This window comes from Muntiacus reevesi, chromosome 7 (genome assembly GCF_963930625.1).
Source record: "Muntiacus reevesi chromosome 7, mMunRee1.1, whole genome shotgun sequence".
Taxonomy (NCBI): domain Eukaryota; kingdom Metazoa; phylum Chordata; class Mammalia; order Artiodactyla; family Cervidae; genus Muntiacus; species Muntiacus reevesi.
The window spans coordinates 11007686-11033907 of record NC_089255.1 but is presented as its reverse complement, the minus strand read 5'-3'; the positions used below and the strand labels follow the sequence as shown (position 1 = coordinate 11033907).

Here is a 26222-nt window from a genome sequence, read left to right as displayed (position 1 = left end):
GGTGACTGCAGTCATGAAGTTAAAAGACGCTTGGTCCTTGGAAGAAAAGTTAGGACCAGCCTAGACAGCATATTTAAAAGCAGAGACATTACTTTGCCAACAAAGCTCCGTCTAGTCAAAGCTATGGTTTTTCCAGTAGTCATATATGGATGTGAGAGTTGGACTATAAAGAAAGCTGAGTGCCAAAGAATTGATGCTTTTGAAATGTGGTGTTGTAGAAGACTCTTGAGAGTCCCTTGGACAGCAAGGAGATTGAACCAGTCAATCCTAAATAAAATCAGTCCTGAATATTCATTGGAAGGACTGATGCTGAAGCTGAAACTCCAATACTTTGGCCACCTGATACAAAGTACTGACTCATTGGAAAAGACCCCGATGCTGGGAAAGATTGAAGGCAGGAGGAGAAGGAGACGACAAAGGATGAGATGGTTGGATGGCATCATTGACTCAATGGGCATGAGTTTGAGTAGTCTCTGGGAGTTGGTGATGGACAGAGAAGCCTGGTGTGCTGCAGTCCATGGGGTCGCAAAGAGTCGGACACGACCGAGTGACTGAACTGACTACATACGGCTTTTATTTTCACATGAAGCACTGTCTTGAAATAGGTTCTGGGAGTTGAATTGTCAGGTCGTAAGTTTGTGGGCACTTTCATCTCTCCTTTCTGTGTGTTGCCAAATTTCTTTCTGGAGGTAGTGAACACAGGTCTAGCGTCAGCAGCAACAAATAAGTACAACCCTCAAGCACATGATTTTCAAGTCTGTCTTTATTGTACCTTGTTTTCAAAGTACATAATAGCACTCATTATTGTTTAAATTAGTCTTTCTTTGGTTACTGGGAGGCGGGGGGTGGGGGTTGAAGATTCTTTCATATGGAACTGGACAAATTTAGCCTGGAGAAACATGAGGAAGCCCATTGGATACAGAAAAGTCCCTCAGATGACTTTCAGATAGATGCAAATGCAAAATATTCAATGTTGGTGTGTTGGCAGTGGTTCTTAACCCAAGTGCCATGGGCTGGGGTGGGTTGACTCCCTGACATTATATGCAAAGTGTTGTGTCCATATGCATGTTAGCAAAGGGAGTGGGGAGGGCCCTTGGCTTTCATCACAAGGCCCTAAAAAGGCTTAGTTGTATGGTCGGAGATTTCTACCCTGAGTGAACAAAAGGCAATACATACAGGAAGACTCTACGGTGAGACTTCCTTGGTCTGAAATCTTGTTCTGCCAACTGCTAGCTCTGTGATTGTGGGCAAGCTATTAACTTCTCTATGCTGTGAAGTGGAAATGATAACAATAGCACCTATTTCATAGGGTTGCTGTGGTGAGTAAATGAGTTCACACAGGTAAAGCACTTTTATATATACATAAAGATTCATTATGGCTGTACTGGGTCTTCGTTGCTGGGCATGGACTTTCTCTAGTTGCAGTGAATGGGAGCTACTCTTCATTGCGGTGGCTTCTCTTGTTGGGATTGCTTCTCTTGTTAGGGAGCACAGGCCCTAAGGTGCATGGGCTTAGGTTGCCTTGTGGCACGTGGGATCTTCCTGGAGCAGGGATCAAATCTGTGTCGCCTGCATTGGCAGCTGGATTCTTAACACTGGGCCATCAGGGAAGTCCCAGTAAAGCACTTTTAGTAGTGCCTGGTATATAGTAAATATATGATAAGTGTCTGTTATTCAAAATTATTAGACTCTTCCAACAAAAGGATAGTCTACCTCATGTAGCCCTATCAGGTCGAAAGCTTGTAGGTAGTGAGTTCCCGTGGTCGCTTGAGGTACTCATGAAATAGCTAGAAGACAATGGTCAGGGAGGCTCCTGTGAGGACCCCTGAATTGAGAGACACTCTAAGTTTCTGGGAATTAAAATTCCCCTCTGGGGAGATGGCAGGGTGAGGCCAGCAGGTCCCCAGCAGGAGCGACAGCTGGTCTTGCTAAAATGGAAACGCACTTATGAACACACCGGCTGTTTCAAGAGCATGCCCCTGGCACACGCTTTTGAAGATGCAGAAGAACAGTTTGGAAAACCCAAGTGCCGTTTCTGCCCCGTCGGGTGTGGAGAGAGGAGGGGTGAGAGGTGATACAGTGGGGGGTTTGGGGGTGCGGTATTGTGTAGCAGAGGCTGCCCACTTCTAGATGCTTTTCTGATTAACAGATATTTAATGAGCATTCTCGAAGGTCTGTGCGCTGGATATGATGATGGCTGAAGGGTGGGGTTAAACAGATGAATGAGATCCAGTACCACCATACCCTCATTGTTCTAATTTCCTTTTATTTACTGATCTCTGGGCTATTCATGGAGGACAGTAGAGCCCAGCTAAGTGGCTGAGGTGCATGGATGTCTTTGGTTGGACTGATCCAGGGGGAAGCTGGGCATTTCTACATATGAATGTGTGTGCGTGCTCATGAGCACTGGGGATTCATTCAAGCCTCAGATTCACTAACTCTGGATCAAATAAAATCTGAATGGGCTAGTGTGGAAGGAGGTTTACTTTTACTTCTGGTTGGTTTATCCAGAAGCAGATGCTGAATTAAGGATTTGAGTATCATTCTTTATTTGGAGATGAAGGAACCCTAGGTAGGAGAATGGAGAGTGAGTCAGGGGTGGGAAGGTGACTACTGTTGAGGCAACTGTGGCTTCATTGTGTGGGGTTGGCAGAAAATCCACACCTCATGGGCATCCCCCCAAGGTAAGGGACTGGTTGGAGCTTGTTCCTGGGGCTCTAAATTCCCCTGCACTCCCAGGCTACCACATGGGTAGAAAAAGTGGTCTTAACACCCAAGAATGCTCTGAAACAACAAGCTGCATGTGCTGGCAGTTTGACATGGTTGAGTGAGGGATCCTAAGAGAAGTGGATGTTAAACATACCTGCCTCAGTGTGTTTCAGTTAGAATATAAGTTCCCCTGATGTCAGCAAGGCCAAGAGTGCTTTGGGAAGCAAGATGGATCCCAGGGAGCTCCTTCTGAAGCCTGAGGTTGACCAGGACTTCTGTACAGTTGACTTGGAACAACATGGGGGTTGGGAATGCGGACCCTCTTGCACGGTGGGAAATCCAGTATTACTTTACAGTCGACCTTACGTGTTATGTGGTTCTTATCTGTGGACCCAACCAACCACAGATTGTGTAGTACTGTAGTACATGTTGATAAAAAAATTAATACATGTGTAAGTGGACATGCACAGTTTAAACATGCGTTTTTCAAGGGTCAGCTGTATAGAAGTGCTGGTTTTCTGAGCTTCATAAAGGCAGTTGGCTAAGGTGGCACAGAGGGAGCTCAAGTCCAGTCTGGGTCTTCCTCAACATGCATCATATGGGTCAGAGGCCCTCCCAGTGCCTCGGGTTCAGATGAACGCATGGAGCCTGCTGAGGGTGGAGAAGAAAAGCTGGAGCCTTCAAAGTCCCAGGACGTGCCTGCCTTCCACTGCTGGGTCTTTGCCATCAAAACAGGAGGTGGGGAGACCTCCCAGGAGACCTCCCTGGAATTTTTGTGATGTAAATCCTATTCACACTTTCTGTTGGAGTGCTCTAGAAGACACCAACTGTTCAGACTTGAGATCTGGTGTAGCTGAGGTGGTTCTCACAGCAGGAGAAGTCTGAGCCTGTGGGTATTCACACGTAGGAACTAGTTCCGGCTCTGGTCCTAATTAGCCATAGGACCCAAATCAGCAGTGACTGGGCCTCAGTTTCTCCAACTGTAAAATGAGGAGGTTGAAAAAATGGTCCCCAATGATCATTCAGATATAAAATCTGGTGATTTTATAGTTTTGGATATATAACTTTATAAACACTTGCCCATCCTGAATATCTTCTGAATTAAGGAGAATTAAATTAAATGAGAGTAACAGAAAAGCCTCAAACAGATTAAAAAATTCTCATTTTCAAAAAGCCCAGATGTAGAAATTTTAGGGCAAGTGTTTGACTTCACAGTGTCAATCCTATCTTGTTCTCTGCTATGACACTTTCATTCCCAAAGTTTTCTCCTCAGTTGAAGATGGCTTCTAGAGCTCTGGCTGTTACATCCACATTCCAGAGGAGAAGGGAGCAAAGGATAAAGAGGGAACATCAGCTGTCTTTAAAAGAAGATTCCCAGGGTTACCATAATTCTTTGCTTACATGCCATTAGCCAGAACTTAATCATATGACTACACCCAACTGTAAGGAAATCTGGGAGATGTAGTCTTATTCTGGGCATCGATGTTCGGGGTAAAATCGTGGACTCTGCCTAGGAAAGAAAGATAGAGCAGATATTGGGAGTTGTAGCCTAAACCTTAAATTTCTCTGGATGCAGAACTAGTCAGATAAGCCACACCATTTAGTCTGCCCCTTCCATGTGTGCTTAATCGTAGTGGTCTGCATTTGAGTCAGCTCTAGGTCTATAGGCGTTTGTGGTTATTATTTATTTTAATATTTATTTATTTGTTTGTGCCCAGTCTTAGCTGCAGCATGCAGGATCTTTAGTTGTGACATGTGGGATCTAGTTCCCCCATCAGGGTTTGAGCTTGGATACCTGCATTGGGCGCATGGAATCTTAACCACCTGAGAAGTCCCCAGTTTTTACCTTTGGGTCTCTCTTGTTATTTCCTCACAAATGAGGCAGATCTAGCACTTCCTTAAACCTGTGCACTTTACAAAGCCCCACGGCCTCCCCCAGCTGCTGGTGAGGGGTAGCCCCTAACCCTAACCCTTTCCCCGCCCCAAACTTTTGCTCCCCCTCCTCCTCCCTTGCAGGTTGTTGTCGGGATTAGAGATCATGTGTACAAGGTGTCTGGAATGCTCTCTAAGTCGAGCTACTGCTGTTATCCTTCGTCTTTTTCCTCCCTGTCTTTGCTGGGGTGTGATATTTTGGTCTGATGCCTGGGGCGGACAGCAGTGTGGTGGGGAGCTGAATGAAGGTGAGGTAAGAGTAGGGGGCCTTCACTTTGTCCTGGGACAAAGCGGGGCCCATTCCTCAACTGCTCTTTCTCTGCTTTCTGTCTGGAGGGGCTGGCATGAGCACTCTGCATCCATGGACCCCCTGGCACATCGGCTCTGGTCAAATCAGAGTAGTTGGGGCGGTAGGGGAGATGGAGGGTGGGCTGCTTATTTCCTTGGCTCCCGTGTGGGGTTTTGCAGGATGGCCGTGCCCTTCTACCCCAGGTCCTGTTGGCTGGCACTCACTGTGCCTCACCCTCTCCGGAAGTGGTGACCGCTCTTCCCACTTGCTCTGTCAAGGGTCGTGGGAACAGCACCCCTCTCTTGCTTGGTGGGTGGGGGGTGCAGGGAGCAGAGGAAAGGATGGATACCCTCTTTTGGTCTCCTGGCCGCTATCTTCTTTGAAAGAGCTCTTTTATTAATTTCTTCTCAATTATGAATTTGAGCACCTTTTGTGTCTTGAGGAGCAGTGCTGGGACAAGGAGTTAGGACCCCTGGATGAGAGTCCAGGCCGAGCCATTCAGTAGCTATGGGACTGGGAACGGGTCAGTCAGAGGGCTGGAGTCTAACCCTCCGTAATCCCAGCCAGCCTCGCACACTGCCTTGGATATTGCAAGTCAAGGGTCTCAGACTGGGTCACCTTTAGGGGTCAGGCAGGAGCCTAATGAGTGAAGAGAGTTGAATGGGGTCCAGGGGTGCCTGGAGGACATGGCCCTCGCTGAGGTTCCTGGGCAGGGATGTAAATGGTGTGGCCAGAGCTTTTGAATTTTTTGAGGGAAGCTGGAAATATGAATTTTTCTGTGAACTCTTCCATGTTTTAAATGTTTGCTCAGGTTAACAAAACCAACAACCAACCAAACAACAGTGTAAGCACTGCAGGCTGAATAGTTATTTACTCCCTTTCTGTCAAGCCACCTGTCCTGGCTTGGGATACTGCCTTCTGCTCCCTGCAAAATTCTTCCTGGAACAATTTAGGACATTTAGGACAAGGCTTTTTTGACCCAGCTAAGAACTCTCAGGATTGAGTAAATACGGGTTCTTCCAATAGCCAAATAATGTTATAGATCGTCTAAGAGGAAGGGAATCTGGAGATTGGCTTTAAAGTTTATCTAATCCTAAAAGAAATTGTTCTGCAATCACAATCAGTACTAGAATGAAAATGGCTTTCACTCATCCCGAGGCCTGGACTGAAGCCAACTGGACGTGTGTACCTTTTTGTAGCCCTCATAGGGCCTGGCACTTGGTAATTGCTCGCTGGGTGTTTGGTGGATGAATGAGTAAGTGAAGGAATGTGTAATGAACAGATGGAGAATGGCTCTTTGCCTGACTCACAGAAAGCTGTCCTGTGAACTTAGGTTGAGGGACATGGAAAAAGGCTTCTTCAGGCAATTCCTGAAAGAAACCAAAGATAATGAGGCTTCAGTGTTCATTCAGAGCCTAACTGCAAAAATTCAAATTTAGGGTGTTTTATGTCTGGTGCTTGTTTTTTGTTGAGTTGCATGTTTTGGTAAATGAGAGCTCTTAGGCACTGAACTATTCTCAGATAACATAGTGCTATGGGGAGAGCACTATTTGTAAGTTTTTAATAAATTGCCGTGGTTGTTATTTTACTTTTTTGTTGTTGCTGTTGTTATTTTACTTTTAACGAACTTTAGGAGATGTCTCTTATTAATAGGTTAAATAAAAAAGCAGTTTTTTTCTGAATTTTTAGAGGATTTCTGCCACCTCGTGGATTCTTTGGAGAAAGACAGGAATTTGAAGCAGATAGCTATTGGATTTGATGTCACAGGCTTTTCCCAATTCAGCAAACACTTTAGGAGGTGGTAGGGAGAGTATGGAGAGGAATATTACACAGTCCTCATTCTCCCAGGAGCTCTCAGTAACCACGGGGTGAGAAGGGACTTTCGAGATGTTCTCAAACCCTGATCCTCAGAATTGTGGTGGGAGAGGGGTGGGGATGGTATGGCCTGTGAAGATAACTCATTGGTGTGCTAAGTTGCTCAGTTGTGTCTGACTCTTTGTGGCCTTATGGACTGAAGCCCACCAGGCTCCTCTGTCCATGGGATTCTCCAGGCAAGAATACTGGAGTGGGTTCCCATGCCCTCCTCCAGAGGATCTTCTTGACCCAGGGATCGAACCCCCCTCTCTCACATCTCCTGCATTGACAGGTGTGTTCTTTACCACTAGTGCCACCATACATTAATGGAGACATTTTCAATGAGAATTTTTGTTCTATAAATTTTTCTTAGATTTTAGGTATCTGCTACTGTTTACTCTAGTCAATGCTATAAAATAAGCATTAATGGAGATTTCCCTCTGGTCCAGTGGTTAAGACACTGTGCTTCCAATGCAGGGGTTGCAGGTTCCATCCCTGGTTGGGAAACTAAGATCCCACATGCCATGAGATAAGGCCAAAAATAAAATAAAATTTTAAAAAATAAGCATTAATGAACAAGTATTTAGATAAAAACCCGAAACATGGCAACAGTGGTTCACACTTAGTTGGACAAGTCTTTGTGGTGGACACATATGCTCGCAACAGTGATTCCTGTTGTATTTTATTGTTTATCAGTTTGATAGTACTTAACAAGTTAAACTTCATGGGGAAGAACTTGTGTGCCAGTTCACAGCTTGGATCAAGCACTGAAATGAATCCTTTTTTCAGAGTATCTTGAGGTGAAGCTGTGACTTCTGTCACACACAGCCACCCACCTGGAGCATTCGGCTCAGGAGCTATTTTTTGAAATTTCCAAGGTGAAGGATGTGGTCTGATCTAAACCCAGGCATCTTATAATTTTAAGAAAAAATTGAATCAGTAGGAGCTGAATATTTCAAGACTGATTTGTGGTGGCTTAAGAAACTTAGTTGGGGTCCAGCCTTGGAGGTATGAATTAGGAGTTAAAATCAAGGCTGTTTGTTTCGTTTCCATTTTAATTGCTCTCATTTATATCCTTTAATCATCTATACTTCTCTTAGATAATATTCTGCTGAACCCATTTAAACTGCTCATTGGTTTGTTTGACACTTAAAATTTGTATTCTATTCCTTCTTATAGAAATAATGCATATGCAGCAGTGTTATTTTAGATTAGTACATATACTTTGCAGGTTCCCCATTTCTGCATGTGGCTCTGGGGTTGCCTGCTCTGCTTCTGGTGAGTGGAGCTGGACGGACAGGGTCTCCAGAAGGTGCTTGGGAGTAGGGGTCGTCGAGGTGGTCCTGCTCGCCCTGTGGCCCACTTTTCCTCTGAGTGCAGATTGCTTTGGCCCTGCCCTTCATGTCCTTCCTTCTTTGACGCTTCTGTCTGCTCCTCTCTGTTGGGACTGAGCAGATGCCCCTGCTCTCACTCTATCCCTCTGCCCTCTCACCCAGCTGACCTCCTGGGGCTCCTTCCTCACCCCTGCCCCCTACACAGGATCCCTGGGCTTACATGGCTCCAGGATGTGAGACTTGGGGCTTTATCTTTGGTGATCACCCATTCCACCATTGCCCTTTAGCCACTGGATGTGCCTGTGGGGATCTGGTCCTCCACCGCATGGGGGCGCTATTTCTTGGTGTCCGCAGTCATGCTCCTTACAATAGGCTTGTCTGTTCTGGGCTTCCCTGGTGATTCCGTTGGTTAAGAATCTGCCTGCAATGCAGGAGACCTGGGTTCAATCTCTGGATGGGGAAGATCCCTTGCAGAAGGGAATGGCTACCCACTCCAGTATTCTTGCCTGGAGAATTCCATGAACAGAGGACTCTGGCGGGCTACAGGCCATGGGGTCGCAGGGAGTTGGATACAACTGAGAGACGAACAATTTTACATACCTTCACTGCCCCTGGCTTGGCTCCCCAGAGGCCTCACCTCCGATCTCAGGGTGTGGGCTAAGTGTCCAGTCCTCGTCACAACAAGTGCCCCATCAGAGGCTCCTCCACCTCCTCATGGGAGTGGGCAGACCCACCACCCCAGAGACCACCTCCCCATGCCCCACTGTGCCTCTGCTTGACCAAACTTGGGGAATCCCTTTCTCTCTTCCTGGCCACCCTGCTCTGTCCCTAGAGCAACTTGTTTCATTCCTTAAGTCAGACTTTTCCAAACAGTATCGCTGGAGGCTGTTTTGGTTTTTAAGGTGTGCCCCATATATCCAAAGGTGATCACCTTTAGATCACCAACATTTGAGGTCATTCAGAATGTGGTGGGGTAGCATCTGATCTACCTCCTGCTCATATTTCTCTTTCCCTCAGTCCTTTTGTTCAGGAAGAGGGTGCACCCTGATCCTATTATCTCAGGGGTCGCCTGGTGATGCCCCTTCTGCGTGGTAATGGTGCCAGAGCCAGGGAGAGTTGCACCAAGGTATTGACAGTCCCCTCTGTAGAAACGGGCTGTGTTCTAGAACACTTGTCAGTTGCTTACTGGCACTGAGGATGCGTTTCCCAGATTCCTCCAAAATTAAAGAAAAAATCTAAGTGTTGCCATTGGCCTGTTTTTGTTGGTCTTGTTTTTTCCTTATAAGGGAAGACTTCGTACACAGAAAACACAATTTATGACTTCTTTAGTTTCTTGCAATGATAAAAAAGAATTTGGTCTAGAGGTGAGGAGACTTAAGAACTAGGTCATTTATATATGAATCTAGGGGAGTGGGATATAAGACACCCCTGTCTGGAGAGCATACACTTGGGGTCCCTAATAACACTGGGACTATAGGAGGGCTCAATTTCCCCTGCAGGGTCATGAAAAACATCTCCTCTGGAGAATTCCCTGGCTTTCACTGCTGAGGGCCTAGGTTCAATCCCTAGTCAGGGAACTAAGATCCTGCAAGCCTTGTGGTGTGGCCATGCCCCACCCCCCAAAAAAACCCACACAGCCCTCCGCAAAAATACAACCCCCACCCCCCAAAAAATGAAAAAGAAAAATCCACTTTGGTGTCCAGAGCTCCAAATCTTCAGCTTATAAACAACCTCAGTCCACTGAGATCACCCCAAAGTTCTTGAAACAGTATATTTTCATTAATGTGTAAGGGTCTTTTATTCCTGAGAAATCTTAAAATTAAATACAGAGATGCTAAACCCATTGTCTTAATATTTTTGTGTGGTGTTTGGGAATTATCTTTGACTATATGGTATTTAAAGTACTTGAAATATTTTAGAGAATTTGGTATATTAGAAAATCTAATAAATTGAACTTATGATTCCAATGAAAAATGTATAATTGAGTATTTGATTTTAGCCTTGTAATTTTAAGCCAAAAGGTATAGAAGAATTTGGTTGAATATATAAAAAATATATAAATAATAGGTGTTAAGATGACTTATGGTACACAATATTCATGTAATATTTATGAGTTAATTAGATAGGTTTTGTCAAATGACAGAAAATTTTATAATTAAAATTGTAAACACTGTAGATTTATAGTATATTAAAAATGTAGTATTATAGATTAATGTATAATATAAAATTTATAAATGCAATTTTAAATGCTCAAGGAAATTTAATTAAGTTTGCCAATGGGACTAATCAATCAAGCTTAAAGGTGACTATGAATTTTGCTATAGAGAACTAAGCAGATTTGCATATTTATAGAGTATAGAAGAGTAGTAGATTTTTTTTAAAAACTGAAGTGTAGCTGATTTATGATGTGGTGTTAGTTTCAGGTGTACAACACAGCGACTCTGTTACACATGTATTCTTTTTCAGATTCTTTTCTCTCCTAGGTGATTACAGAATAGGACCTGGTAACCTACTGTGCTATACAGTAGGTCCTTGTTGGTCATCTATTTTATACATAGCAGTGTATGTTAATTCAATCTCCTAACCTATCTCTCTTCTCTCTTTTCCTGAGTAGTAAGATTTTTAAATTGAACTTAGAAGTGTAAGGTTTTGCAATTTGCATCTTTAATTTATTCTAAGATACAGGAATAATAACGTGGGGGGAGGAGGGAGGAGCTTCCGTTCTTTCTTGGGTGGAGATCGAATGTGCTCCCCTCCCTCTCTGCCCTTGCCCCCAAACCTGGGGCTGTCTCCCGGCTCTTCACACCCTTCCTCTGCCCCAGGAAGTCTCCCCAGTCCGGTGGGAGTCGGCCTCGGCATGGTCTTTTTCCCACAGTGACTCACGTTTTCTCTCTCCCAGTCATACCTCCCATGGCACAGGACCTTTGATCTCTGTCAGAAGTCAGGAGGTGGACAAGCGGTGGAGTGAATTTACCTTCATTGGTGAGTGAGTGATAGCTTCTCAGACTCCTAGGGTTGTTAATGAAATTCAGAGGACCTTACTAAATGGAACTCTAATAGGAATTTGAGGCACTGTACTACCAACTGAACTGTCAGAGAAGCCTAAAGTTGAGTATAAACATTTAAAAGTCCCAGGTTGTGACTTGTGGAAGAGGCACCTGCTAGTCTGTTCCTATGGTTTGTACCTGGCATTTGACTAGCCTCTCAAGTGCTTCCTGATTTTCACAACTTTTGCACTTCTTTGCTGTTTTAAATTGAATCTATTTGACATGTAACGTGTGAATTTAAGGTGTACAATGTGTTAATTTGATATATTTGTATGTTGTAATTGCTGTTACAGTGGTATTTGGCACCTCTGTCATATTATGTAATTATCATTTCTCTTTAGCGGTTGGGATAATTAAGTTTTAGTCTCAGTTGGTTTGATGATTGGAGAACAATATTTTTGTGTATATTTACTGTACCATGCATTCGATCTCTATAATTTATTTACTTCTCACTGCAAATTTGTATCCTTAAACAACAGCAGTCTTATCCCCTCACTCCCCATCCACTGGTAACTACCATTTTATTCTGTTTTTCAAAAGTTTAGTTTTTTTAGATTGACATATAAGTGATATCACAGTATTTGTCTTTCTGTGTCTGACTTTGCATAATGCTCAAAGTCCATCCATGTTGTTACAAATGGCAGAAGATCCTTTCTTGTGGCTGAATAATAGTCCATTGTCTACATACACATCTTTTTTTATCCATTCATCCACTGGACATTTCTTTCCATACCTTGGCTATTGTGAATAATGCTGCAATAAACATGGGAGTGCATATATTGCTTTGACATACTATTTTCATTCTTCTTGATATATATATACTGAGAGCTAGAACTGGTGAATCTTATGGTAGATCTATTTTTAATTTTTTAAGGCAATTCCATACTGTTTTCCATAGTGGCTGGACCAATTTACATTCAAATAGTGTATAAGGGTTCTCTTTTCACCACATCCTTGCCAGCATCTCTTGTCTTTTTGATGATAGCCATTCTAATAGATGGGATGAATCTCACTGTGGTTTTGATTTGCATTTCTCTCATGCTTGCTGATGTTGGCCATCTTGATGTATTTTTGGAAAACTGTCTATTTAGTTCTCTGCTCATTTAAAAACTGGATTGTTTTCATTGTTATTGAGTTGTATGGTTTTTCAATATATATATATTTTGGATATTAATCCCTTACCCAATATACTGTTTACAAAATTTTTCTCCCATTCTCCCAAAGGCTGTCTTTTTCATTTTGTTCATTGTTTCTTTTCTGGTGCAGAACTTTTGAATTTGATATAGTCCCATGTGTTGGTTTTTGCTTTTGCTGTTTGTGCTTTTGGTATCATACCCCAAAAAAAATCATTGCCAAGATCAATGTCAAAGAGCTTCTTCCCTAAATTTTCTTTTAGAAGTACTTCTCTGCTTCTTAAACAAGAAGTTTTCTGAACATTTCAAGCTTTCTACACCAGCTTCCAATGATGAAGAATGACTAGGAATAAGGTAAGAGTACCCAGTCTTGTGTTCGTGAATGCTTGGCAGTCAGCAATCTGGAGATCTAATTTGTAGTGTTTGCCAATTTCTGTGGTGTAAATACTATGATGGCTAATTTTAAATTTTCAACAGATTTAACAGCTGGCTCACAAAATTCCCAAGACCAGCTCTCAAGAACTGGCATGCTCTGGTTTAAGCCCACCACTGCAGCTACCTGTTCTATTTTGCCCTCTAATTGGTGGGAAGACAAAGTTACATATACAGTGTAACAGGCTTCTGAGGTATGGAATTATGTCCTAAATGTCCTGTGAGCCCATGGCACTGTCATGTTCATAGACACAGAAGTGTTGATTAGCTAGAGATTTCCCTGCAGACTACTGCTTTTAGAGAGGAATGCCCAGCTAAGAGCAGAGAGGCTGCCTCCTCTTTCCGCCAGCCTCAGGGAGGCGGTGTAGGGGAAATTCAGGAGCACAGGACAGATCTAAGTATACCAGTGTCACTGAAAGTCAGATCAAGATACTATAAGACTTCAGCTCACATTAACATCCATATCTGATCAACTAACACATTTTCCTCTTATAAATGAGTGTACTAATATTTCAGGTAGAGGGTTTGGCATGCAATTCAGTGATTAGAATGAAATCCCCTGAGAGTCTGTGGCCTTCATCACATATCAACTGGTAAAGTGCCAAGGCCTCCAGAGAAAGGGCACTAAAATGTTATAATATAAAATAGCTTTTATACCTATAAAGGTATACTCTATACCATAGACTGGGTGGAGAGCCAGGAGGGCCAGAAGGCTCCTGAAGGTCTTAAGGGCTCAGGAAATAACCTTTCAGTGAGATACAAAAAGCAAGAAAAAGGGGGAAGGATTGAGAGGTGACATTCTCCAACCATATGAATTTACTTCTCCTTCCTGGGCTCTTTTGAATTGGGATAGATCTGTAGATGTGTCACGATAGCAGTGTGGTCCTGAGACCCTGGGAGGCAGCTCCTGTAGCAGGATCTGCCTGCAAGATTAGACAGTGTCAACAAGCAGGTGATTGGTGGACAGGCCTAAGCTCTGTCCCCTCACTGAAGACCCTGATTGAAGATCCTAGTCCTGACTTGAAGCAACCTATGCCTGTAGGCTTTACATGTGAGGTGGCCTCAAATCCTCCACATCTTGTATCGGTCATACATATACTACTGTAGTTTCTACTAAAATCATACTAAAATGATTGTGACAGTGTTTATCCTTTATTTATGATTTAAGGTATTTCCAGGAATTCTGGAATAGGAGAATATATTGCTGCCCAGCAGTATTCCTTGAAACAGAAATCTAAGGGAATTTATTTTAAAAATTGACCTGGATAATTTGCCTTACAAATGCAACGGGAGAAAAACTAGTGCAAAAATCAGGCAAGTTTCTGTCCTGAACCTACAGTGAGGCTGCTGATACCACCATAGACAGTGTATGTTGTGAGCAGCTTTCTGAGTTGAAGGAGGGCTCATATCCATGTATATTATTGTCCTTATTACTTAAGAATCAACCATCTAGCAAAAAATGGACTGGAAATCTCCATACCAGGTATTCAGATTATATAGATTATAGGAAGACATGGTCCTTTAATTCTCAGTTAGCTGACATTCCACTAGGGGGAGCCAAATATATAAAAAAGCACAATTGTTGAAGGTGCTGGTAGAGGTCCGGGTGGAAGGCGTGTGGGGTGGAGAGGGTATCAGAAAGAATTGGACAAGCTTGCCTCAGGATCGGTCAGGAAGAGTCTTCATAGGAAAATGTCCCTGAGCAGTGTTTCTGAGGTTCCCTACCCCAAATAAGGAGGCTGCTGAGGTGAGCATGGAACTGGTGGGCTTCTCTGTGAAAGAAACAAGGTGAGACCTCTGGCCTGAGCCTTCTGACTGATGTACGTGGTCAACCTCAGGGCTAAAAAAAAGATCCCCTGGCAATTGTCTGTGGACTCCGCAGAGAATAGCAGAGTCCCCGTCAAAGCCTGAGCCACGTGGAAGTGATGTCTAGGTAACATGGTTTTTAGAAATTATCTCTTCTTTATTGCCACATTCATAAAAGAAGTTTGGTATATCTGGGTGGGCAAAAAGAAAGCCACACTGTATACAAAGAAAGTCGTAGGAAGTTAAAAAATATATGACTTTAGTGTTTGGAAAAGCAGTTACGGGTTGCGTCCTCCATTTATTTATCCAGGCGATCAAAATTCTGGGTCTGAAATTCTTGGAAGTCCTCTGGGATGGTGTCTGCAAAGGAGGACAGGTACAGGGGCATTAGGAAGGCTCCCTCCAGCCCTAGTGCACCTCGAGCTGGGAGGCCTCCTGCAGGGGTCGCTGTCAGCCCACCCAACAAGCCCCCAAAGAACCACCCCCAACCCCCACAACCCCGCAGCCATTTTCTACCTCAGGCTGCTTTGTGAACTGTTGGCTTAAAGCCCAGCGTCATTCACAGGCCAAAAGAAAATGAGCAGGCAGAATGGATTTTGAGTTTATGATTATGTTTGAGCTATATAAAAATGAAGGCTGCCTCTCAATTAAATCTGCCTCCATCTTTCACAGAACCCTATGTCTGAAGCCAAGCAGTTTAATAGTTTAATTCTCTGGGGTTCCATCTCCTCATCTATCAAATAGGAAACGTGAGATCTGCCTTTTGCTTGGATCACAGAGGGACCCTCAGATTTCAGGAATATATGTGGCATGACCTTCGGCTTCTGGGAGAGATGTGTGCTATACAATAAGCTGGCATTGTTTGATTTTTTTTTTCTAGTAGTAATAATATTCAGTAACAAGTATGTACATTACCATTGCAGCGATATTTGAGGTTGGACCAAATGATGTTTTCCTGGGAGAAGCAGAACACGCCGAGCCGGCCTCCACGCATGGTGGTATCTATGGTGACCCCAGAATCAGCCACCAGCTCAGAGCCTTCATAAAATCTCACCCTGTGGACAACAGACGGAGTGGGTTTCAAACCAAGGTCAGGAGGAACCAGCCATCAGAAGACTTAGGGGGTCCCACTTCCTGGCCACCTACGTCCTTGCTCTGTTTCATCTTCTGCTTTTCTCGGACCTGGACTATGCTTCCCCTGCTCTTTTCCTCTTTCCTTGCTAGACTGGGAGATCCGTGAGGTCAGGGACCACCTGTTCACATCTGCCCCTCTTCTGTCTCTCGAAAGGCCTAGATGAGGCTGGGCACCGAGTCCAACCCAATGGGTCCTCGCCCATGAGTCAGAGAGCACAATACGACCCAGGACCAAGAGGCTTTGTGACTTCACTGTGCAGTGAGTTGCCTTGTCCAGACATCATGCTTAAAAACCACTGCTCTTCCCTAGGTCTGACTGATATCACTCAATTGGTGGGATCCAGGAGCAATGACTTTCCTCGGGAGGGACAGCATTCCCCAAGCAGGATTTTAGAAATGTGGGGGGGGCATTTGGGGCTGTCACCATGGCATTCAGTGGCAGGAGGCAGGGATGCTGGGTGGCTTACAAGGCCCCGGAGAGAACAATGAAAACCTGTCCTGTGTCCAGACATCTTTGGGGTGCTCCTCCAGACCCGTGGGTAGGAACAGACCCTTGGCCTGTTTCTAGTTATCTGGGCTTAAAACCCAACTCAGTTGTGAATATCAAGTATTTTTGCACTAATATCAACTGATTTTTTCCAAGGTAAACTGATAAACTGTTGAGTACAGTTGACTCTTAAACAACGTAGGTTTGCATGAGCCCACTAATATGTGGAATCCCCCCCCGCCCCCCCCATAAATACTACTTCACTACATGATCTTCGGGTAGTTGAATCTGCAGATATGAACCACAGATACAGAAGGCTGGCCATGGGACTTGAGCATCTGTGGATTTTTGTCCATTGCAGGTCTGGGAACCACCCCCCGAATTGTTCAAGTCAACTGTATTTCACTGTCTTGTTTAAAAATTAAGCTGTTCACTATTTATCTTATTGGAGTATGGTTGATTTACAATGTTGTCTTACTTTCTGCTGCATAGCAAAGTAGATCAGTTATATATATCCACTCTTTTTAGATTCTCTTTCCACAAAAGATATGACAGAAGACGGAGTAGAGTCTGCTGTTGTACGCTAGATCCTTATCATCTATTTTATAAACAGTGATGTGCATATGTCATTTCTGACCTCCCAATCTATCCTTGTCCCCCTGCTAACCGTAAGGTTGTTTTCTACATCTACTGCTTCTGTTTTGTAAAAAAAGTTCATTTGTACTCTTTTATTAGATTCCACACATAAGAGGTATCATACGATATTTGTCCTTCACTGTAGCTGTCCGTTATTTTAGAAATTCACAACACTGCTGGCAATACCACGCTGTGTCCATGACACACGATCTGTAGCAGGACATCACCTCTGCAGTGATTTTAGGTACACGGGCCAGCAGCAACCTCACTGTGTGTTCTGCTATGGTTGTGTCCAAGCACTTACACGATTTTGTTACAAACCTTATTTCTCCATTAGGGATCATACTGATCCTTAAAATCATGCAGGTAGGTGATATTTTCTATGACTTCATTTCGGATGGAAGAGGCGGCATTTCAAAATATTTGTTATAAAAATAGGGGCATGCAGCTTAATAGGGCAGAGCATATGACAACTTCCCTCTAGACAGACATCACATTTGGTGTAAAGTCTCAGAGAAAGACAAAGTATGAATTAGCTTTCATGATTTCCTTTTTTCCACTTGGCAGCTTTCCTGCCCCGGTCAGGAAAATGCAATCAGCACCCCTTCCTAAAGAAGTGCTACATAAGCTGGTGTGGATCTGTAAGTCTGAGGAATGAGAAAGTAAGTACATTGCTGCTGCTGCTAAGTCACTTCAGTCGTGTCCAACTCTGTGCGACCCCATAGACAGAAGCCCACTAGGCTCCTCTGTCCCTGGGATTCTCCAGGCAAGAATACTGGAGTGGGTTCCCATTTCTTTCTCCAAAGTACATTGACTACATGTCAAAGATGTGGTTCTAAGACATCCTAGCTTCTGAGAATTGGTGTTTGTTTTTTTAAACAGTCCTACAGGGGAGTTCCAAGGGCTTCCCTTGTGACTCAGATGGTAAAGAATCTACCTGCAATGTGGGAGACCCACGTTCGATCCCTGGGTGGGGAAGATTCACTGGGGGAGGGCATGGCAACCCACTCCAGTATTCTTGCCTGGAGAATCCCATGAACAGAGGGGTCCAGTGGGCTACAGTCCATGGGGTTGCAAAGAGTTGGACTTGACTGAGCAACTAACACTTGTTCACAGGGAAATAAGGCAGAACATGGGCTCACAAGAGGGTCAGTTCGTGCCCAGGGTAGTATGTGTCGTTGCCATGTCAGGCGCAGGGGAGACCAAGATAAAATGAGACATGGGTGCTGCTCTCGTGGAGCTTATCAGACTATGAGGGACTCAGTGCAGCATGAAACGTTGTGGTAAGTGGTGATACAGGGTCCAGAGGGACCACATAGGAGGGCGGATGAGAGAGTCAGTCTCACCTCATACGGGTCAGGGGGCAGACTGTTCTGGTGCACAGGCCTCCCCCACAGAAGGTCCTTCCACCCCCCAGTGTGGCCCTACCATCCGGTGGTCAGTCTGAGCGGGGTGTCCTCCTCCTACCTCTTTACTGGGAGCCTGAGGTCCCGGCTCGCCCTCGGGGTCTGTCTGCTCAGGGAAGCGAAGGCTCTGAGATGTGGGAGGAGGGGGTGCAGCGCCTACCTGATGTAGCCCACCTGGGGCCGGTGCTGCAGGAACCAGCGGTAGGACACCTTGTCCTTCCAGCCCACGTTCCTGGAGTCCTTCCACAGCAGCCGGACCTGGTCACTGGTGTCCCCCGTGTGCCACAGCGAGTTGCGGAGATGCTCCCCTGGACCTGTCTTGGACTTCACGGCCTGGACAACGACACGAGCAAGGTCTTAGATGCACAGACCGCACCTGCATCCCACATCCCTTGGGTGGTGATGGGGTCGGGATTCATGGGTGCAACCTGGTGGCCTTGAATATGGACACAAGGCGTAAACACTTAAATGCCATTTCTACTGTCGTCATCCCCAGCCGTCAGTAATCAGCACTGGCCGGTATTCCACTAACTTGGTCCATGCTTTCCCTGCTGTAAGCCCCATCGCTCCCCTCATTTGGCCACGGAGGGCTCTGAGCTCTGCCTTTCCTCCCAGCAGGAGTGATGGACATAGCTTCCCAGCCCTCCTGTACAAGGCTGGCCACCCCAAGGAAACACATTAGTCAGTTTCCAAGGGAAGTGTGCCCGAAGATGTACCTCTAAATCTTCCCTACCTCTGGGGTTGGACGTTCTCACCCAGAGGGGAGCATGCAGCTCCTAAGGAGAAGTGAAGGCATGGCCCCCTGGATGGGCTCCAGAGTTCCCAGATTTGAGTACAAATGCATTCATTTCTTAATGAATAAATGCCATATGGGAGAACACAGAATTTAAAAGGAGGGTGAAGGGCCCAGAAGAAAGGGAGACGAGTACCTTGAGCTGAATGCCAGGCTCCGCGACAGCTCGGAACGGGGTGGCCTGCCAGTACGTCTGCTCCGTCTGCTTCCACATGACCACGTAGAAGCTGGAACTGTCCTGGTAGCCGAAGATGAAGCCGGCGTAGTCATCGTCCGTCTGGGTGTTGACGTGGAAGGTCCCTTCGAAGTCAACTCCGTTAAAAGCCGTGTACCCTGTAAAGATCAAAACAGATGAGAAAAACAGACAAGCCACGCGGGTAGCTGGAAAGAGTGAATTCCACACAAGCGGTGACTGAGGCCCTGGACATACCCACTGCCAGGCCGGGATCACTGTTCATCGTCTGCACAATCTCCATGCCCTGCAGAGAGAAATGCAGGAGTTAAGATTAACCTCAGAGGGGATGGAATAAGCTCCAGGAAGCTCAGATTCTCGGGCATCACCAGTGAGCAGTCAGTGATGTCTGAGCTCCATGTAAAGATTTCACTATCTGAAGAACGGCCCTATCTTATGTGCTCAAAGAAAGCATATACTTTTCAACAAAACAAAACCTCAATGCTGACTAGAAACAGTTTTGCTAAAACTGTCACTTGAGTTGACTCAATAGACTCTTAAATAGAGAACATACGCTTCAAATTTTTTTTTTTAATTGGAGAATAACTGCTTTACAACACCATGCTGGTTTCTGCCATGTTGTTGCTGTTCAGTCGCTAAGTCGTGTCCGACTCTTTGCGACCCCGTGGACTGTAGCCCACCACCCTCCTCTGTCCATGAGATCTTCCAGGCGAGAATACTGGAGTGGGTTGCCACTTCCTTCTCCAGGTTTCTGCCATACAACAACATGAATCAGCTGTAAGTATACATATGTCCCCTCTCTCTCGAACCTCCCACTCCAGACCCCTCCTCCCACCCCTCGGCTGCCAGAACATGGGGTCGAGCTGTGTCATATAGCAGCTTCCCCTGGCTATCTATTTTACATACGGCAATATATGTTTCAGTGCTATTCTGTTTGTCCCACCTTCTTCCCTCGCTGTGTCCACAAGTCTATTCCCTATGTCTGTGTCTCTACTCCCGCCCTGCAAATAGATTCAGCAGTAACCATTTTTCTAGCCACAAAAAGGGACAAATTTGAGTCAGTTGAACTGAGGTAGATGAACCTAGAGCCCGTTATACAGAGTGAAGTAAGTCAGAAAGAGAAAAACGAATGTCGTATATTAATACATACACATGCTTTTAATGAAACTGACCTGCTGGGTGACACTGGAAAATCCAGTAAGCCTCTCTGTGCCTGCCTTCTTTAGTTCCACAAGGAGGCGAACACACAGGAGCCCCTGCTGCAGAGACTGGGGGCATGGGTCTAGGGTCAGACTGCCTAGGTCCCAAAGCCAGCAACCTCAGCTGCTGACCTGCCGTGCTACCGTGAGGAATCCGTCCAGCTTTGTAAGACTCGAGCTCAACATCTGTAAAACGAGTCTGATTAAAGTGCTCCATCAACAGGACTGTTGTGGGGAATAAATGCGACGTGGGAGAGCGCCTGGCTCACGGTTGGCACCCTCTGAATAACCCACTTCTCTCAGGAGGGCCTGTGCCGGGACAAGAACTGGGAGACTGGGTTTGACACCCACACAGCAGTGGTACTGTGCATGAACCGGAGAACTGGTGAGAACCTGCTCAGGGAACTCTACTCACACCTGCCTGGGAAGGAGGGCCAGTGGGAGGGGATGTGTGTGCCTCGGTGACCTGCTTCACTCTACAGCAGCAGCTAACATGACATTATAAAGCAACCACTCTCCAATAAAAACCAGTTTTAAAAAAGCCTGTGTTGAAAGGCAAAGAAGAGCCATCGCCAAAAAAGAGCCGTGGCACTCACCTGGTTGAGGACCACCCAGTTGGGGTCGATCTGGGCATCCCCTTCAGGGTCCAGGACCACGGTCTGATAGGCCCTGAAGTCGGTCAGGGTGACCTCTGCGTTCTCTGGGCACACGTCTATCCGATCAATGACCTGGTCCTGGTCAAAGTCGGCCTCACAGATGTCTCCCACTCCGTCACCTGAGGGATTGGAGGAGGGGAGCTGAGTAATGCCCACCATCCCCACACCACCCCCTCTGTGGCAGGAGCCAAAGAGAGCCCAGCACTAGGGCTAGGTCCTCAGCCTGCGTGGAGAGAGAAGTCCTGCAGTCAGCTGTGGCTGAGCCGGCCCCAGGGTCCTCGTGGTAGGTGTGTGAACCCCGCTGCAGGTGGTCACAAGGACATCCCAGCGGCAGTGTGAGGGTAACTGTTCAAAGCTGACCTGACAAGAAACCCTGGGTGGCCTCTAGGACAGGCATCTCACAGATGGGTGGGTCTTAAGTCTGACCTTATGTAAGCAAATGTCTGCAGTACTGTCTGGACTATGACACAGAAAAAGCAGGGAAATTATGGCCACCAGACACTCTCTCAGAAGAATTTACAGTGACCCTTAGGCTAAATCTAGCCCAGAGTGTCTTTTGTCCAGCTAACAGGATGGTATTAGTATTAAAACTTGAATTTGCATACTTGGCATGGGCATGCCCTTGCCAACTCACCACCATGCTTACCACCGTGCTCACAACTCTGCCATCTCCCTTCTGGCTCTGTGCACACCTCTCCCCTGCAGGCATCGGAGCCTGTGAACCCCACCCTGGCCTGTGCTGCTCTGGCCTCCTCTCACTCCTACTCCCGCTGGGACCCTGGTGAAAGGTGCAGGCAAGCCCCAAGGGGGAGTGCCTGGTTGCTTCCCGGCCCCGTGTGGTCTCAGCCCAGGGCTGTGCCCTTCTCTGACAGCTGGAGGCTGGTGACTCCCAGGGCTCTCCTGGCCACACAAGCAGTGGCTGCCCGGAGACATGGGGCCTGGACAGAGGTGGGCCACCGTGAGCCTGGCTGAAGGGAGCCCCGGGCCGAGCCCGCTCACTGTTCCTGTCCTCCTGGGCGGGGTTGGGGACCAGCCGGCAGTTGTCAGGTCCGGGGGGAACTAGGTCTGGAATGCCGTCGTTGTCATCGTCATCGTCACACTCGTCTCCTATCCCATCCTTGTCAGTGTCCAGCTGGGCGCTGTTGATGACGGTGGGACAGTTGTCTGTGCTGTCCTGGTGCCCATCTCCGTCGCTGCGGGAGAAAGGAGGGAGGGTCCATTTCACGGCTCAGCAGGGGACACGAGGCGGCCAGTTTTTAGCAGCGGGGAGTTTGGGTTTGGGGTCTTAACCAGGCTTGGTCTTTTATCAAGCTTCCCTGGTGGCTCAGACGGTAAAGAATCTGCCTGCAATGCAAGAAACCCAGGTTTGATCCCTGGGTCGGGAAGATCCCCTGGAGGGCATGATAACCCACTCCAGTACTCTTGCCCGGAGGATTCCATGGACAGAGGAGCCTGGCAGGCTGCAGTCCTTGGGGTCACAGAGTCAGACACGACTGAGCGACTTTCACAGGTCCTTAGATAAGGCTGCCTTATGGGCCTCAGAGACCGTTTCCTACTTCCTCGACCTGTTGAAAACAAGATCTTTTCTATTCAAAATAAGGGTCAATTTCTGTGACCAGATGCTCATTTCAGTCCCTGGCACAACTACGATTCCTGGCAGAGACTCTGGGAGGGGAACGGGGCGGAGGGGGGCGGGGGCGCCAAAGTGCTGGCTGAGAGCCCTGGCTCAGTCGTGCGCCTGCCCGTGGCCCCAGCATGACACATGGCGCTCCGTGGCTCAGCATCCCCCTCTGTACCATGCGGACAGTAACAGCCTGCCTCGCAGGCTTGAAGACTGAAGGCTGATTAGGATAGTGCATATTACATATTTATACATGAAAAACCACTTCCAGGGGCCTGGCCCTTGGGAGGCCCTGGGGTGTCTCCTTTTCTAATACTCTTCACCATGCCTGGCCAGTAGACCTGAGAAGCTTCAGCTGTGAATGCACAAGGAGAAGTGGACGTCAACATACTTCTCAGTCTCTGAGTCTCAATTTCTTTCCAGGCCTGCTGGCCACCAGGGGAAGAGTGTGCCCTGTACTCAGGCTTCCCTGAGTGGATAGTGGCCTCCTATGGCTACTCAGGATTAGAGCAGATATTCCTTTCACCAGTTCTACCCATGGCCCACCCTGGGCTAGCAACTACCCCCAAGATGGGGTGGGAAAAGGAGGCCAGGGACCAGTGTGTGCCCTTCAGGCCAAGTTTCCCAGTTGGGACCCAGGGAAAGTGAGGTCGGCTCCAACAGAGGGATCCCTGGGCCTGAGGCAGGGCTGTTTTCCAAAACATAAGCCTGAGCTATTGCCGTCAGCAGCCATGCCATATAGCTCCGAACATTTTTATGCAAAACCAAGCAGTTTCTGTCCTCAAGTCAGTGGGAATTAAAATGTAGCAAATGAGTCATTTATTTTAGGCAAATTCTAGAGGGTGGTGGGACAGGATATTTTAGAAAGCACTCAGATGGCAATCAGAGTGCAGGATGACCTGCAACAGGGAACATTCATGATGTTCATCACCGAGGGAAGTTGTCAGGGTACCAGTCCCACCTTCCACTCAACAACGGAGATGCCCTGTGTCAACCTGTCACGGACTTGCCTCTCCTCACGCTGTGGGAACAATAATACCTCACTTACCATTTTCTGCAGGTCAGCCAGGGGCTGGTACTGCGCTGGGAGCTTTACCTACATTATCTTTCATTTGCACCATCACTTTTAAGATGCATGCAATTATCTCTACTTTGCAGATGAAGAAGTTGAGACTCAGACTGAGAAGTAAGCTGACGTTCACTTAGCCAGCATGTACTCTACAGCACGTGGATGGAGATGGGACTTGACAGGGTCAATCCGTGAGCAACGCTGGGCTTCAGCGCTGCTGGCTGTAGGGCAGCCTCTTAGAAGAGGCTGAGGAGGGAAGCTACCTTGTTTCCTTTGCCTTTCAGACCCTTTTCCCTCCCTCATCCCTGTCCTGCAGCCCCTATGATTCCCTACAGAGATCACAGGGTCCAGTCTCGGACTGCAGGTGCCTCTAGCAGAGCTGCCCATGTCTATGTTTTTGATGTTCTTACAGCATCTGATCCAGCTCTTTGTCCTAATATAGGCCTCCATCTATGTGGGACTAGAAGGGCTGACAACATTCATTTGCATAGAACAATCCCACCCAAGAAAAGAAAACTGAATGAAAAAATTCCAGAGACAATGAAATCACAAAGATCCCTCAGCAAACTAGCAGCTCTCTATCTGGAGATGATAGTGAAGCTTCCCTAAGCTGAAAGAATATGTAATAGCAAAAGAGCTAATATCCATGTAACAGAAACTGTGATATGTACTTTCCATAAAATTAACTCAACCTTCACAATAGTCCTAAGAGCTACATTCCATTTTAGCCCCATTTTACAGATGAGGAAATAGAGGCACAGAGAGATGGGCAGCTGCTGTGAAAGGTTAGCTGATGTGTAAGTGGAGAACTGGGATTTCCATCCAGGTGTGTTGCTCCAGAGCCCATCTCTAACGAGGGATGCCACACTGCCTCTCCTGTGATGGAGTCTCAGTTGCTTGAGTGCCTCGTGGCCCGTCCTGATACAGTCACCTCCCCCATCCACAGAGGTGCAGTGACCCTGATCAAAGACAGAGCTATTGTTCCTCTGGCAACTCAATCTACCCAGAGAGCCCCCAAAGCATGGCAGCAGCCGAAAGCTCCAAGAGAGAAAACTCTCTCTGAATTTTTCATCTGGTCCTATGCAGTTGGGAGACGTGCCATACCTGTCCTGATTGGTGTCACAGGAGTCCCCAACCAGATCGTTATCCACGTCAGACTGCAAAGGGAACAGAATGTGTTATTTATCCCTAGGCCTGCACAGAATGTTCCGGAGAAGGCAGACCTGGCCCATCATCACTGGATCTCAGGAATTATTTCTTTGAAATTGAGGTGGTGCAAACTGCAAAAGGACAACACCATATTGGTGTAGGCACAATGCTGAATTTTCAAAAAAGTCTTCCAAAATATCAAGCTCCAAGGATGAGCTGCCTACACACCAGATGAGCTGACTGGAGAAGGGCGCCGGGGCAGTGTGGTGGCAGGTGCAGACGCGGCCCTCTGGCACGGGTCGGAAGGAGCCAACCATGGACATGAGAATGAGGCAAGCAGGTTTTGCGTTGCGTTTGCATTTTGGAGTGGAGCCAGAGGGCACAATGACGACCCTTTCCCAGAGCTTTCAAAATACATGATACATCAGACCCAAGGATCCAGACAGGAAGGAGGAGAGAGAAGAGAAACTACACATCGCTGACCGGACCTAATCTGGAATGTTCATACACAGGGGTTTGGGGATGAAAAACGGACATGAGGCTCCCCATGGTTAATTTCCATTACATTTTCCTTTCAGCAGAAAAAAAAAAACTTGTTCTGGGCATCCTTAGACTCCTATGACTGACCTCAGAGGGACTCTACAGCCTGCGAGAGGAGTCAGAGGGCCCCAGATGTCCTGCAGTTTCCTTCCCATCACCTCCAGGCCTACGTATACAATAGTATCACCTCTGTCTGCTGTTAGGAGGAAGGCAGCAGCAGCAAAGGGGGCTGGTGGGCTCTGCTGGCTTCTTCCAGATGCTGGTCTTAATGTGCATCTTTGCACGGGGCGCTCAGCCTGGGGTTCGGCTTCCCCTGCGTCCTACTAACCTGGTTCGGGTTGCTGACCTCAGGACAGCTGTCACAGGCGTCCCCCACACCATCACCGTCTCTGTCTTCTTGGTCATGATTGGGAACTTTCTGGCAGTTGTCCAGGATGTTTTTTATTCCTGCAAGAGAGGAATGCTTCCCTGAGTCAGGCGAACGTCACAGAAAGGTCTGGAGCACAGACTCTCAGGGGCTGTCGCCATCGGGCCAGCACGCGGGGAGTGGCCCCGGGGAGCACCACCTCTTCCAGCAGTTATCTGCCACGTGTGCATGCTCAGTCATGTCTAATTCTCTGTGACCCCCATGGACTGTAGCCCCCGCCAGGCGGCTCTGTCCATGGGATGTTCCAGGCAAGAATACTGGAGTGGGTAGCCATTCCCTTCTCCAGGGGTGCAGTTATCTTGAAGTAACATCAAAGGATGGATTCTGCGAGGCTCAAAAATGAACAGTGACTTGAGGCATTTATCTAGTGAGTTAG

At 46.8% G+C, this 26222-nt stretch overlaps 1 protein-coding gene across 1 annotated transcript in view; it reads right to left on the bottom strand.

Annotated features, from left to right (window-relative positions):
* Nucleotides 1–14641: 14641 nt before the first annotated feature.
* THBS4 (thrombospondin 4) overlaps nt 14642–26222 on the bottom strand; it is a 51638-nt gene continuing 40057 nt past the window's right edge. The window contains exons 14-22 of the mRNA XM_065941094.1: nt 25748–25866; nt 24835–24887; nt 22040–22233; nt 20981–21159; nt 19423–19471; nt 19129–19325; nt 18360–18532; nt 15452–15591; nt 14642–14896 (exon numbers count right to left, since the gene is read on the bottom strand). Of these exons, the coding sequence (XP_065797166.1) occupies nt 14835–14896; nt 15452–15591; nt 18360–18532; nt 19129–19325; nt 19423–19471; nt 20981–21159; nt 22040–22233; nt 24835–24887; nt 25748–25866 (1166 nt within the window). The 3' untranslated portion in view covers nt 14642–14834. The remainder of the gene's footprint in view (nt 14897–15451; nt 15592–18359; nt 18533–19128; nt 19326–19422; nt 19472–20980; nt 21160–22039; nt 22234–24834; nt 24888–25747; nt 25867–26222) is intronic.